Source organism: Amphiura filiformis, chromosome 18 (assembly GCF_039555335.1).
Source record: "Amphiura filiformis chromosome 18, Afil_fr2py, whole genome shotgun sequence".
Lineage (NCBI taxonomy): Eukaryota > Metazoa > Echinodermata > Ophiuroidea > Amphilepidida > Amphiuridae > Amphiura > Amphiura filiformis.
In genome coordinates, this window is record NC_092645.1 from 32,843,358 (window position 1) to 32,858,085 (window position 14,728).

At 35.4% G+C, this 14,728-nt stretch overlaps 1 protein-coding gene across 3 annotated transcripts in view; it reads right to left on the reverse strand.

Annotated features, from left to right (window-relative positions):
- The window catches only part of LOC140140134 (acyl-protein thioesterase 1-like), a 109,157-nt gene that overhangs the window by 14,872 nt on the left and 79,557 nt on the right, over window positions 1-14,728 (reverse strand). For all 3 annotated transcript variants that reach the window (XM_072161973.1, XM_072161974.1, XM_072161975.1), the window contains 2 exons: window positions 11,964-12,192; window positions 5,355-5,386 (listed from right to left, as the gene is read on the reverse strand). In XM_072161973.1, coding sequence (XP_072018074.1) covers window positions 5,355-5,386; window positions 11,964-12,035 — 104 coding nt within the window. In that variant the 5' untranslated portion in view covers window positions 12,036-12,192. The remainder of the gene's footprint in view (window positions 1-5,354; window positions 5,387-11,963; window positions 12,193-14,728) is intronic.

The window sequence follows — 14,728 nt, forward strand, 5'->3', positions numbered from 1 at the left end:
CTTCGGATGACAGAGCCAGGACAGAGCATGTGTTCGTAAAAATATGGGGTCTTTAAAGGGGGTCTTAACAGCCCTACATACGCGTCACCTCCAAAGTTGAAGTGCCCCCGGCTGGTGTCCTTTTTTTTTATCAAGCTTGGTTACCCAACCAGTATACACACAAACCACCTTTCATACAACTGGAAATATATTGGCCACATAAATTCAATTTTTTCTTCTTCCGATCACAAAATCAACATTGCAAGTCATGCAAGATGGCAAAACATTTAAGAGGCATTATCTGTTATTTTGGAGAATTTTTTTAAAATGTTTGCCACGGTCAAAAAATGGATTTCCTTTAAACTTTCATATTTGATGCACCTTGACCTGAAACAAACACACATGAAATAAATTTGGGAAAAATATCCTCGTTGCCATGGTAACAGCCAAATTTTCATTTTAGGCCTATTTTCACAATTTTTGCACTTTTCAGCAGTCAATTTATCAAGTTTTGAAGCCAGTGTTACTAATATACACACTATATTATACTATTTTCTTTATAAGGTATGAATAGGTCAAACCTTAGATGCCGCATTGAAAGTATAAAAATAATCACCAGATGTCAGGGTGGGTTATACCATTTATTTGAAATAGGGGTGTTTTTAAATTTTTTCAAAGTATGAAAATATACCAACTTTGCATAGCTCATAAACCATATGGTAGTGCTCCGATTTCAACATCGACCACAGCATGTTGAGATGATACATTGGTCTTATGAAAAAGTTACATTTGAGCTTGGGGAAAACACATCTGTATATACAGTGTTGCCAGACATTTTCCTATTTTTCGAAATTCAACACAAATCTCACCTTAAATTAAATGATGTGAAAATGAAACATCATCCTTTCAAGGAACATTTATTAGAAAGAGAGTTATTATTCATATCAAATTTGATCAGTTATAATGGTCAGTGTTGTTCTAAACCACATGGGTGTTGCCATAATTGGGGTTTAATTGTGATTTGTGGATATTTTCAACTTTTTACATACAAGTCATAAAAATACCATAATGCATTTCTGTAATAAAGAAAGAAACATCAACCTCGTCATGTTGAGATGATACATTGTCCTTATGAAAAAGTTATTTTGATCTGGGGGGGTAAAGCATCAGTTTATACAGTGTTGCCAGATATTTTCCTACTTTTTCAAAATTCAACACAAGTCTCGCCCTAAGTTAAAAGATATGAAAATGAAACTTCACCTTCATAATGGAACATCTATTTAGAAAGAAAGTTAATTTCATATTCAATTTGATCATCTGGGATGGTCAGTGTTATTCTAAGCCATATGGGTGTTGCCATAGCTGGCGTTTAATATGACAATGTAGATATTTCCAGCCTTTAAATATAGTACTCATCCTTAAAATTATTGTTGAAGGAACGCAATTTTAAGGTTAAAAATTAACCTAAGAACACTTAGTATGTGAATTTAAATTTTAAATTTGAGTTCGGAAAATATTTCCTTCTATACAGTATTGCCACATATGTTCAAAATTCAACGTATGTTGAGCTTTTTTTCCAGCTTTTTCAGCTATTTTTCAGTCTTAAAAATGCCAAAATACAATGGCATGCATTCCTAAAATAAAGATGTGAAAATGAATCATCGACCGCATCATGTTGAGATGATACATTGGTTTAATGAAAAATGTACATTTGCGCTTGGGGAAAAACATCTGTTTATACAGTGTTGCCAGATATTTCCCTATTTTTTCGAAATTCAGCACTAGTTTCACCTTAGGTTGAAATTGAAAGTTTATTAGAAAGAAATGTACTTTCATATTAAATTTGATCAGTTGTATAAATGGTCAATGTTGTTCCAAACCACATGGGTGTTGCCATAATTAGGGTTAAATAGCGAGGTGTGGATATTTTGAACTTTTTACAAGTTTTAAAAATACCAAAATACCATGGTATGCATTCCTTAAAAAATATGTGAAAGTAAAACATCAACTTCACCATGTTGAAATGATACATATTTGGTCTTATGGAAAATTTACACTTAAGCTTGGGGAAAACATATGTTTATACAGTGTTGCCAGATATTTTCCTTTTTTTTGAAATTTAACACAAGTCTCACCGTAAGTTAAATGATGCGAAAATGAAACTTCACCTTCACAAGGAAAGTTTATTAAATGAAATTTACTTTCATATTAAATTTGATCAGTTGTATAAATGGTCAGTGTTGTTCCAAACCACATGGGTGTTGCCATAATTAGGGTTTAATAGTGAGATGTGAGTCATAAGGGTTCAAATAGCGACGTTTTCGCATATTTTTTGTGGACCTGAGAGCACATCAGACATATATTGAAATTTGCGATATAATACAAATTTTATGCCAAATGATTAAAAATTGATATTTTTGAAATTTAACAGATCTCAAAAGTAAATATACCAATATACCAATATACACATACTAGCTAGGCCAAAATAAATTAAAATAACATAAGATTGTTACATTGCAAAAAGATGCATATAAGAGTATAAGATCATGTTTAAATTACGCCTACCCCATATTATTAAAGCACACATCCCAACTATACTTGCAAAAAAGATATGGGGAAGAAATGGGCAAAAAACTATATAGATCCAGCAAATGTTTCGAAAGATATGAGACTAGTCAAAAACAATAATGCACAGAACCTTTTCACAGCCAGACAAATTAATGCCCAGTTACTTTTCCCGAGATGAGCTTGCAGGAGAGTCGAAAGTATGACATTTAAAGTCATGCTGAAGAAGAGATGACCATTGAAATGTTGCATGATATTGTTGCTAATTCTCTATCATTCAAGCATTGATTCATTGATGACATGAATTTGTATGAGCTTGTAAAAAGGAAGCAGCTAACTAAAATTAAGCTTTCAAGACTGAAGGAGATTTATATGAACACTTTTGCAGATACTTGCAGGGTTAAAGCAAAATAAAAAATCACCAAATGTTGATAAGAGTTGTCTGAGGAAATATCCGTTTCAAGTAGAAAAAGAGGACTACTCGGCACAGTATAGTACCTATGACATGACCCCGGAGGGGGTTCTCCCTGGTTAAACGTATACGGGGATGTGCCACCATAGGTATTAGAGGATACCTATGGTGCCACGGTTTTGAGGGTACCTTAGCAATTTTGCTGGGTTTGCAGTGGAGACAATACGCCAAATTGGGTGCATTAAGGCAAAGTGCCCATAAAAGCGCCAAATTAGGACAAATTTGTGTGCTTTTTGGGTGTTTTTTGTGAAAAAGTGGAATACTATAGCTATAACTTTCACTATTAACTCCATTTATAGTGGCATCATCCATGTGGTTTATTCATGGCAGCGATTTAAACAATATAAATCCTAAAGTGAGACATACGTTGAATTTTGAATATATGTGATAATAACTGGCAATACTGTATAGAAGGAAATATTTAAAATTTTAATACACATACTAAGTGTTCTTAGGGTAATTTTAACCTTAATATTGCGTTCATTCCACAATAATTTTAAGGATGTGTACTATGTTTAAGACTTGTAAAAAGCTGAAAATATCTAAATTGTCATCCTATTAAACGCCAGCTATGGCAACACCCAGATGGCTTAGAATAACACTGACCATCCCAGATGATCAAATTGAATATGAAATTAACTTTCTTTCTATAAAAAGATATGTTCCGTATGAAGGTGAAGTTTCATTTTCATATCTTTTAACTTAGGGCGAGACTTGTGTTGAATTTTTTTTTAAATAGGAAAATATCTGGCAACACTGTATAAACTAACGTTTTACCCCCCAGATCAAAATGACTTTTTCATAAGGCCAATGTATCATCTCAACATGACGAGGTCGATGTTTTTTTCTTTATTATAGAAATGCATTTTGGTATTTTTATGACTTGTAAAAAGTTGAAAATATCCACACCTCATAATTAAACCCCAGTTATGGCAACACCCATGTGGTTTATCTGGCAACACTGTATAAACTGATGTCTTCCCCCGCCCCCCACATCAAAATAACTTTTTCATAAGGCCAATATATCATCTCAACATGACGAGGTCGATGTTTCTTTCTTTATTATAGAAATGCATTTTGGTATTTTTATGACTTGTAAAAAGTTGAAAATATCCACAAATCACAATTAAACCCTAATTATGGCAACACCCATGTGGTTTAAAACAACACTGACCATTATAACTGATCAAATTTGATATGAATAAAAACTCTCTTTCTAATAAATGTTCCTTGAAAGGATGATGGTTCATTTTCACATCATTTAACTTAAGGTGAGATTTGTGTAGAATTTGAAAAATAGGAAAATGTCTGGCAACACTGTATATACAGATGTGTTTTCCCCAAGCTCAAATGTAACTTTTCATAAGACCAATGTATCATCTCAACATGCTGTGGTCGATGTTGAAATTGGAACACTACCATATGGTTTATGAGCTATACAAAGTTGGTATATTTTCATACTTTGAAAAATTGAAAAACACCCTATTTCAAATAAATGGTATAACCCACCCTGACACCTGGTGATTATTTTTATACTTTCATTGCGGCATCTAAGGTTTGACCTATTCATACCTTATAAAGAAAACAGTATATATATATTGTGTATATTAGTAACACTGGCTTCAAAATTTGACAATTTGACTGCTGAAAATGCAAAAATTGTGAAAATAGGCCTAAAATTGAAATTTGCCTGTTACCATGGCAACGGGATATTTTTCCGAAATTTATCCCATGTGTGTTAGTTTGAGGTCAAGGTGCATCAAATATGAAAGTATAAAGAAAATCTATTTTTGACCGTGGCAACTCTATTCTCAAAAATAACAGATAGTTCCTCTTAATATGTGACCACAAGATTGAAATCACATTGCACAATGCATATATCATCAATGCAAACAAATTCAAAACAACTTAATAACCAATTTGTATCACTTTGAGTACGGTAAATTGGATAATCATGATACAGTGGATAATAACCGACAAGGACAAAAAGAAAGATTGAACCTTTGGGTCATTTTCCAGCAAAAACCAAGAATCATGATATTTTGCATATATCATAACCTATACACATGGTAACTTTTTTTGGAAAACCCTACAGTGCCTTGTTAGCAGAATATAATTATAATAGAGACATGTCTAATTCTGTATGCCTTTTCAAAACATGTGCATGTTTATTTTACAGCAGGTGAAATTTAAAGAAGGGCAACTTATCAAATTTCTGTGATTTCTGCCATTTTTATAAATTACACCCACGGCATGTGTCTTGTGAACAAGTACCCACTTTTAGTCCCGGCTTTTTTAGAGTACAATTTTTTGCTGGATTTCCTACACAGATACTTACCCAGTGTCACCAAGTCCATGTAGGAAGAACACCTGGAGAAAAATATAAATAAGACAAAACTAAATAAGTTTGAAACATACTTGAATTTCTTCACTTGGAACCTTGGAAGAACACAGGTGGAGAGAAAAATATAAATAGTATTTGTTTGTTTGTTTGTTTGTTTGTTTGTTTGTTTTTTATTTGGCAAGATCATAAGAATACAAAAACAAATTATAGAGACAGAAAAATCATTACAACCAAATTAGTTTGAAATATATTTTAATATCTTCACTCGCCCTCAATTTGGTTACAAAACTCGTTTTCCGCAACTTGAGGACACGTTTTGAGCTATAATTGCTGAATGGATGTTATTGACCCAAGGTATTAGAAATGAGATCAAGAACAGAGACGAAGGGGCACATAATCTTTAGTCACAAATACGATCCTCTTCTGGGCATTAGTGCACCCTCTGTTGGTGTACCAGAAATTGGATCATCAAACATTACTCTGAAGATTGCAATTGCCCAAGATGGTCGAAACTGTCGAGTCATTAAATAGTTTTTGATTTTTACAAGATGACATGTATCAGCGCTCGAAATAAGGCGCGTCCTTGCGTCAAATACCCTTGAAAGTAGCTGCGGACCCGCATATTTCCTACTGATGCGGGTCCGCGTGACCCGTAAAAAATTAAACCAAGCAAAGAGCAGAAAATCCTAGTTTTGTTGTTCCACTGGAAAATTTGGTTCACATAATACGTCCAGCTCCCTGCACTTTCATTTTAGTTCCCCATCAAGTTTTCAACCCGGGTTTTAATATTCTATATTGATATATTCTAATGATCGCCGTAGCCAATTCTCTCTCTTGAAATTTCAAAGGCAAGGGTCCGGGTCGGACCCTTGAAAATTGACGAGGACCCTTGACATTTCAAAGGTCACACTCCTCCGCACTCCTTAAATGATCATAAGGAGGGTGATTTATCACACTCCTTAATCTTCAAGCTTACATCACCTTTAAGCGTAATCACACTCCTCATTCACAAAATAGCACTCCTCACAAGTTTTTTAAAAACTCAAAGCCTGAAACAACAACTATGGAACCTGCTTTATAAACACACTTACAAACAAATAAAATACCACAAATGGAGGGTTGTGGTTGCTTTGTTATTACAATTCACTCCCAACCTTCTTCAACCGATAACCACTTGCATTTTAATATGACAGGCACACTAAATCATAAAATTTGTTTTTCATTCATTATTAAAATTAGAATTTGATACTGCCACTCAGTCAGTAGCTTTACACTGGGGGGATAAATACGGTGATTAGTTAATTGGCATTCAGAATAGGACAGATAGGGGTGATGGGTTTGGATGCAAAACAAGGCAATATACCTGAAAGCTGCCTTTTTATTTCATGTAATGAGATACCTTTGTAGTAGTGTAAAAGTGGGACTTATTTGTCCTTTGCCAATTGTGAACAGTTACAATTTTTTAAATTCACTTTTCTAAGCTTCCATATATATATAATTTTATACACAAAAGGAATCTATTACCGCATTATCATTTTTGCAATTGCCACTTGGAACACGAAAAAGTTCACGCGAAAAAAAGTGCACAATTTCCACTTTTACATAATAATTAACCCGTTGCACAGTTATCTCAAAACGAGGTTCTACCCGCAAATTGTGTGTCGTATGTGCATACGCCTGTCAAATGTGTGCTTTAATTACCGCATACGCTTTGTAAAAGCATTCTGCCGCGTTGCTATAAAAGCACAAGAAATAAAAATGCACTTTGTGTGCATGCATTTGCAGGGAGAACCTCGTTTTGGTAGCAAGATGGCGGATCTGTGCAAAGGGTGAATTGGCAGTAGCAACGCCAGGAATGGGGGGGGGCAAAGTGAATTTTAGCCATGGGGGAAAAATCACCAAATTTTGCACTTGAAAATTGCCACAAAAAAGTGGATATGTTGTAATTTTGGATTTTTTGGGGTGCGCAGGAAATTGGAAAGAATAGACTTCTGGTGGGGGAAGCAAAAATAGATATCGTTTTTGCATCTGAACGCTTCACATGATTAATAAAGTAATACTAATACAAGGCAGCACATAAATCACATTTTGTGCCAAATTCTCCCATGTGATGACCATCTATGACCAGCCAATATAAATGTAGATATTTATTATGATAGCCCTGGGATGTGCCAGACCTATTCCCACGCAACTAAACCCTGGAAAATATCACCTGATGCCATCAACCAAACTGAAATCGCTTGTCAAACAAGTTTTGTAAAGTCCAGGTATATCACGGCATTAACAGTATAATAAATCCAGCATCTTAACAGAGACAGGTGACAAGCTTGTGCACAGATAGCAATAAGCTATTCCAGTTGAAATCCATACACCCTGTATGGAAGATGTTACCTTAATCATCCATAAAGGAGTGTGAATTTCAAATGGGGTTACCTGAATTGGTAACTCAATTTGAAATCCACACTCCGTGTGCAAGGGAGGTTAAGGTTATGTCTGCTATAGGGGGTGTATGGATTTCAATTTGAATAGCCAATTTTTGCCTAGCTTTCTAGGTACAGGAAAAGCATTCCATAATCTGTAGTAAGCAGGTGATAATCGGCACATCCAACAAAGAATCACCATCCCCAGGTGCTAAATCTTGGATTTCATGACAATTCCTTGATAAGTTTCTGTATAATATGGATCCAGGGGGCATAGACCCCTTTTGGCATCCCGGGGCTGAGCTCTGTTGGGGTCAAGCACTCAAGGGGGCTAAGCCCCTATAAAATCTTGGATATTATAGTATTCAGCAAAATTCCTTCCGCAATGTTCATATGCTCTAAAAAGAGCAGATCACGCGATACTAGGCAGCTTGACCAGCGAATGAGGTGCCGATGTGATGATGATGTGACTCAATTAGCCAATCAGAACCCCACTTCCATGTTACGCCATAAACAATACCAAATCGGACCACTGAAGAACCTTGCTGAAAACTATAGACATTTTTACCATAGTTTTGATGGATTCGAGTGCATAGGCAACTCTTTGATGAACCCTATTGGAGTCAAGCACTCAAGGGCGGCTGTTAAAGCCAATGAAAAATATAAGTATAAGACATTTTTACCATAGTTTTTATGCATTTTAATGCCAAGTTGCAAACCCTAAAGACATCAATTATAATTCACTCTCTTGTTCACAAAGAAAAACAAGCAAGTGTTCTACTAGCATATACATCCAATTCTAATCATTTACGTAAACCTAATATGGGTCACAGCATCAGCAAGACATCTAACATGCCATTATTTCTCCGAATACATCGAGGCGATCACAGCGGTATTGCTTGATATTTTGATGGATTACATTAGCTTATTCCCCTTTAGAATGAAAAATAGAAAGAAAAAAATAACCATCTAAAATGAGTCTAGCTTTATTAGCAAAGCTCCCACTTCCTTTCCCTCGAGACTCTTGCATAAACTCATTTACAATGCACTTACACTTGTAATAAACCAAAATATGTGATGCGTTGCTACTAAGGATCCTTATGTCGGCAGCGACATATACATTGAGTCATTAGATGAAACTGTTGTCCACTTTAAATATGTTGCGGTCAATGGGCTATTCCAGCACTACCCCTGTGGAAGAGTTCAGAAATATCTTCCACAGAGGGAGTATGTTTTTCACATGGTAGTTAGTCAGAGTTAATCATTTTGAAACCCATACTCTCCCTATATTATGGCTTTACCTATATCTTCCACAACTGGAGGGAGTATTTCAAATGGAAGTTACCCAATTGTTCATTCTATTCAAAACTCATACTCCCTCCGTGGAAGACTTGAGCTAAATCTTCCACAGGGGTAGTGTGGATTTTAAATGGAATAGCCCAATTTGGCCAGAAATCTTGTCAAATTGGAGAAACATTTAGTCAATTTCAAGATATCTATTCAAATTCCACTAGGAAATCATGAAATCTCAATTGTTGGTATTATTTTAGAAAAAGCAACAGGCTTGTAATTACAAGTCCATTTGACTTTCTCGAGGCAGTAACAAGTAACATGTGATGCACACAAAGGCAGTGTCAGTGCATCTATAGCGTGTGAGGCGGTGCAAAATGACAACACCCTACAGACACACCACCATAGATTGTGCATGTATCACACACAATGTCTCGAAAAAGCCTGGGACAGCATTTTCAGCCTTTTGGTATATGACCTCTTTTTCTGTCCCAATTTTGGTATGAATGGATACTTTTTCAAAATTGTCTTAATTTTTCCAGAAAATAGCACAATTTGGACTCACTGTAGCCAAAAAGTTTGAAATTTCGCTGAAATTTAGGGACAATTTGCAAAACCAAGACAATTTGTGTTAAATTTGGCCAAAATTTTTTGACTTTTATCATATTGATGAGTCAAAATTTCTTGAAAAATTCCTATATTGATGGGTCCACTTTCAAATTCTCAGTGGCACACCCCTACCCATACGAACCCAGGAGCCAAATGGACTGTAGTGAGATAAAGTTCCAAACTGCCACTTCAACAGGTGTAGCTGAAGCTAAAATCAACCCAGAATGGGCAACATTTAACTATTCCAGTTGAAATCCATACACCCTCTATGGATGATGTGACTTTAATCTCCCACACAGGGAGTGTGATTTCAAATGGAGTCATCCATTCAGGTAACTCCATTTGAAATTCACACTCCCTGTGTGGGCGATTAAGTTTATGTCTTCCATAGGGGGTGTAGGGATTTCAACTCGAATAGCCCATTTCCAAATACAGTAAAAGTGTTAATTTTTGCGGTACATTAATTTTCGCGCTTTTCGCCCTCGATACCGCTACCGGGAAAATAAAAACACGCGAATATGTTCTTTTATTGTATAGGTCTATGTAAAAAAACTCAAAATCACAAAATTAAAAAAAAGTGAAAATGGTAAATCAGAAAACGCGAAAATTTACACACATGAAAATATCCACTTTAACAGCAACCATTCCAATAATCCTTTACTATCGGACTTAGTGCAATTCAAATAAGCTTGGCTTGCTTTAAAAACGAAAGGATGTGTATGTCGCAGTAGGAAGTACCTTCTGTTTTGACACGCCACATGTTTATGTTTTGCCCGTACCACTTAAGATGAATCCACTCGCAAAAACATTTAATAACTGCAAATAAAATGCAGAGGCTCCAGCTCTTATTTGTTGCCTCTTTTGATCGAGCCGAGCCAATTCTCCCTGGGCTATGCTACAGCTATGGATGAATCATGCTTATCTTGCTTAACATCTTTTCTTCATTATTTGTAACTTGCTGAAGACTTAATCATCCCGCTTATGGTGAGCTTTGATTTCCATGGGCCTTATAACATGCACATATTTTGGTCAAGAAAAAAAGCATCTAACATAATTATACAGGGTGTAAACTAACAATAATTATATACCTCATCTAAAGATTCCGCCATCTGATTGGTTGAAGCGGGCATAATTTTAACTATGCCCACAAAAGTAACTATTCCCTAGGCATAATTACGCCTCGGGCATAGTCATGGTTTTGGGATCACCTTGGGCCTATAATTTTAACCATGCCCCTCATAACAGTCAATATTTGTATAATATGGTACCTTTTCCTTTATAAGAATCTGTTAGCAAAAATTTACTGCATAACAAGAAACAGATAGGACTGAACTGTTAAAACGAGCCTCTTGTTTTTTTTACAGCTCTCTCCCAACTTTCAACATAACATACACCAGGCACAAAAAGAAACTCGTCAGTTATAGTCATCCTTGTTGCTCAACAACCTGATCATTTTGGTTTATTCTGAAACACACATTTTGTTAAATGGACTTTACTTTCTCATTTGACACCCTGTTCATGAAAATCAAGTTGCAATTTTAACGATTCAATTGTACCTGTTACATTGTGTGCTTTATTGATTGTCCTGTGGTGCTTGTGTGCAATACAACGATTCGTTCTCATTGAAAATCGTTCAAATTGCAACTTTTGATTTTGGGGTTTAAAGGTTTTGGAGGTGCATATCTTGGTCAATTCTTGTTTGATTTTCACGTACAGGGTGTCAAATGAGAAAACAAAATGTATATTTCAGAATAATCCAAAATTATCAGGTTGTTGAACAGCAAGGATGACTATACTGACGAGTTTCTTTTTGTACTGGTGTATACTTCCTGATTTGGTGATTTTTGCAATGGGCGATTCCAGTTGAAATCCATACACTCCCCTTTTGGAAGACATGACCTTAATCTCCCACACAGGGGTGTACATTTCAAATGGAATCACCATCTAGGAAACCCCATTCACACTCCCAGTGTGGAAGATTATGGTCATGTCTTCTTTGGATTTGAACTGGAATACCGTAAAAACTTGATAGTTAGCATATGTGCTTGTAAACTATCAAGCGCTTTTGAAACTTGAAATTGTACCAAAGTCCAGCACTTTATCAACTGAGCTAATGGGGTTGAAACACACATTTGCAGGTTGGGGTGTTCGTATATAACTATGTGTATTGATGATTTGCTCAAAAACCTTTACAGTTTTGTGGATGGGGCTCTTCATGTTTGCATCTTTTAAAAGTCCTCGATAGTAAGCACAGTTTTTACGGTAGCCAATTTGTGAAACTTACTGTTGCGGTATGAGTACCCATCGGCTCCACGATCACCGGGGTCTCCATGCTCGACACTGAATTGCCACACATGCACCGTACAAGCCCCACAGAGCAAAAGAGAGTAGCGAAATGCCAACGCTGACTGGAGAGTGCGCTATACGTCTCTGCAGGAAGCTATTTCTTCTTGCTGCGAGCAAGACGCGGTTATTGAGGACAGCTATGAGCATTCAGTTCCACATCTAGTAATCTGTGTAGAGAAAGATACAAATAAAAACAACGAAATAAAATTAAAGTAATAATCAATTTATAAGCTTCCTCAACTAAAAACATGACATATAAAGTCTCTATTTCAATAGTTTTTAGCATTAAAGCCATATTATAACATTTCTGTAAAAATAGATTAGTATTTATTTTCCATAAAATGTTAGCTTTTACTGTCAGATATGTCCTCTTTTAATTTTGAGCCGAACAAGTGAGGTAAAGCATAGAAAATTGGAATTTACTACTAGCGCCCATGCATGTTACTCCAGCGGTTGTAATACTGATACGATCTTGAGGGGTGTGTGTGTATCCCGCAAGACGCTGTGTACGTACTGTGCATACGTGTTCGACTAATATTTCCATCGTAATAATAAAGCGCTGGTTCCATCGTTTTATTCAAAATCTCGGATTTTGACAAAACTACAGAACCTGAAGTCTTGATTTTTGCAGAATATCTTTATTGACTGAAGTACATTACAATTGTGTAAAAACCAGAATTTAAAACAAAATTGAGGGCGTTCTCCTCAGCAAATGTTATAATATGTGTGATGTGCCCTGAGTAATTTGATTTAATTTAATTATTTAACTTTGTTTACAAGCTGAAAGTATTTCATGAGATGGGAAACCCCTTGTATTTTGGAATTCCCCAAATTATTGTAAACAAAGTCAGAGCTATGTTTGGAACTTGGAAAGCCCCAGTTCATTATTGCACCATCAGGAAAACCCCCAGGAAGTGATGTAATGTGAATGTGTATAATTAATCTTGGGAAATCCCAAGATTGCAGCAATGTTGTGAAAATGTGATTGAAGTAATGGTTTATTAATAGATGATGGGTTTTTTGCATGAGTACTGATATAAAAAGCTTTTTCATTTTCGTGTGAGGATTTCATACGCAAGGATATTTATAAACGCAAGAGTGCACTGGACTTCGCTGGTTTTCGCAGGACAAGTGAATAAGGATATAATACACCAGTCGTCTAGAACATTGCAAGAACTCTAGGATCACCAACAAGAAGACAGCTGGTTAAGTACTGATATAGTAAAACTGTCATTGTGTGATTTTATTGTATATGGTCATTTTCACGGTAAAGGGTGTAACTTTGGATTTTTAACATTTTGATCCGTAGTTTTCTAATAAAGCCACAGAATTCCATGATTTTTGGCCACATAAGTCATCTAGTTAGCAGCTACCTTGGGTAGCATAATCATCTTCGGGAGTTACTGCGTTCAGTTTTAGCAGGCTTAAATGTACCTAATATTGCCATTTTGAAAAACTGTAAAAAACAGTAACATTTTTGTAAAACCCTGTGTTTTCTTCAGTTAGTTCATGGATAATTTTTCTTATCCTGAAAGTACGGTCATATGTTCAGTAAACACTGCCACATTAGATTTAATTGTGAACAGCCCTGTATTTTTGAGAACCGGACTTGATATTTGTCGTTTCGAGGCTTCATTTTCCGTTAACAATTGTTAACAAACTTTGTGGGTATAGCTTTGGTTCATAATTCTTGGTTATTTCTTCACTTCTTCTTGATTCATAACAGTTGATATCTTAACTTGAAATGGATAACAAAAATTAGTTGATTTGCAAGCTTTTAAAATTTTTATAAAATCTTGACTTCAAAGAGCCGATTTTCCGTTAACTTTTTTGAAGCCTCCGAAACAAACTGTTCAGCAAGCTTGGGCAAATATAAATAAAAGAGCTCATCCAATCTATTTATCAAAATGTAGCAAAGTAGATCCTCAAGTCACTTGTTTTTAAATCATGGAGATATATATCACCGTTTGAAAATGGGACCCAATACAAACTTTCCGTTAACAATTGAAGCCTCCGAAACAAATGAAGCCTCCGAAACAACAGTAAACTTAATTATCATCTATGCATATCTAAATTGGTATGTTCCATATTGATATCTGCATTGTAATTGTTGCATGATATGTGCAGAATGTCATAAATTTAAAAAAATTGATATTATGGTTAATGCTTGAAAAATATACTGATATCCAAGAAAGCCCGTTTCGGAGGCTTCACATGCAAATAACACCATACTTAACAAATGGGTGAAAAAATTATCATGTTATAAATCTGCAATATCTGCCGCATAGAATCATTGATTCAATACACACAAGAAAATAACAGCTTAGATGATCCCAACAGTGTTGTTTTCAAAAAACTACTTCTGCCATGTTTAACCATTGTAAACATGAAGCCTCGAAACAAAAAAAAAATGACTTGCTGTGATAATTTAATTTTTGTCACAACTGAAATTCAATACTTAGAAGCAAAGCATGAAAATTGGTAATTGTGATATTTTTTACCTATTTTTTCATGTCAACTTGTAGTAGTTAGCCAAATATTTTACTTTTATGATCACCTGTGTTGTTAACTGAAGCCTCCGAAACACAAATCGCTTGAATTGCCAATTCTAAAAAATAACTCCAATTTCTGTGAAACTTGGCTGGGAGGTTCCTTTCATCAAGTAGTATTTGTACATGAAGTTAGACATTTAAATTATTTTAG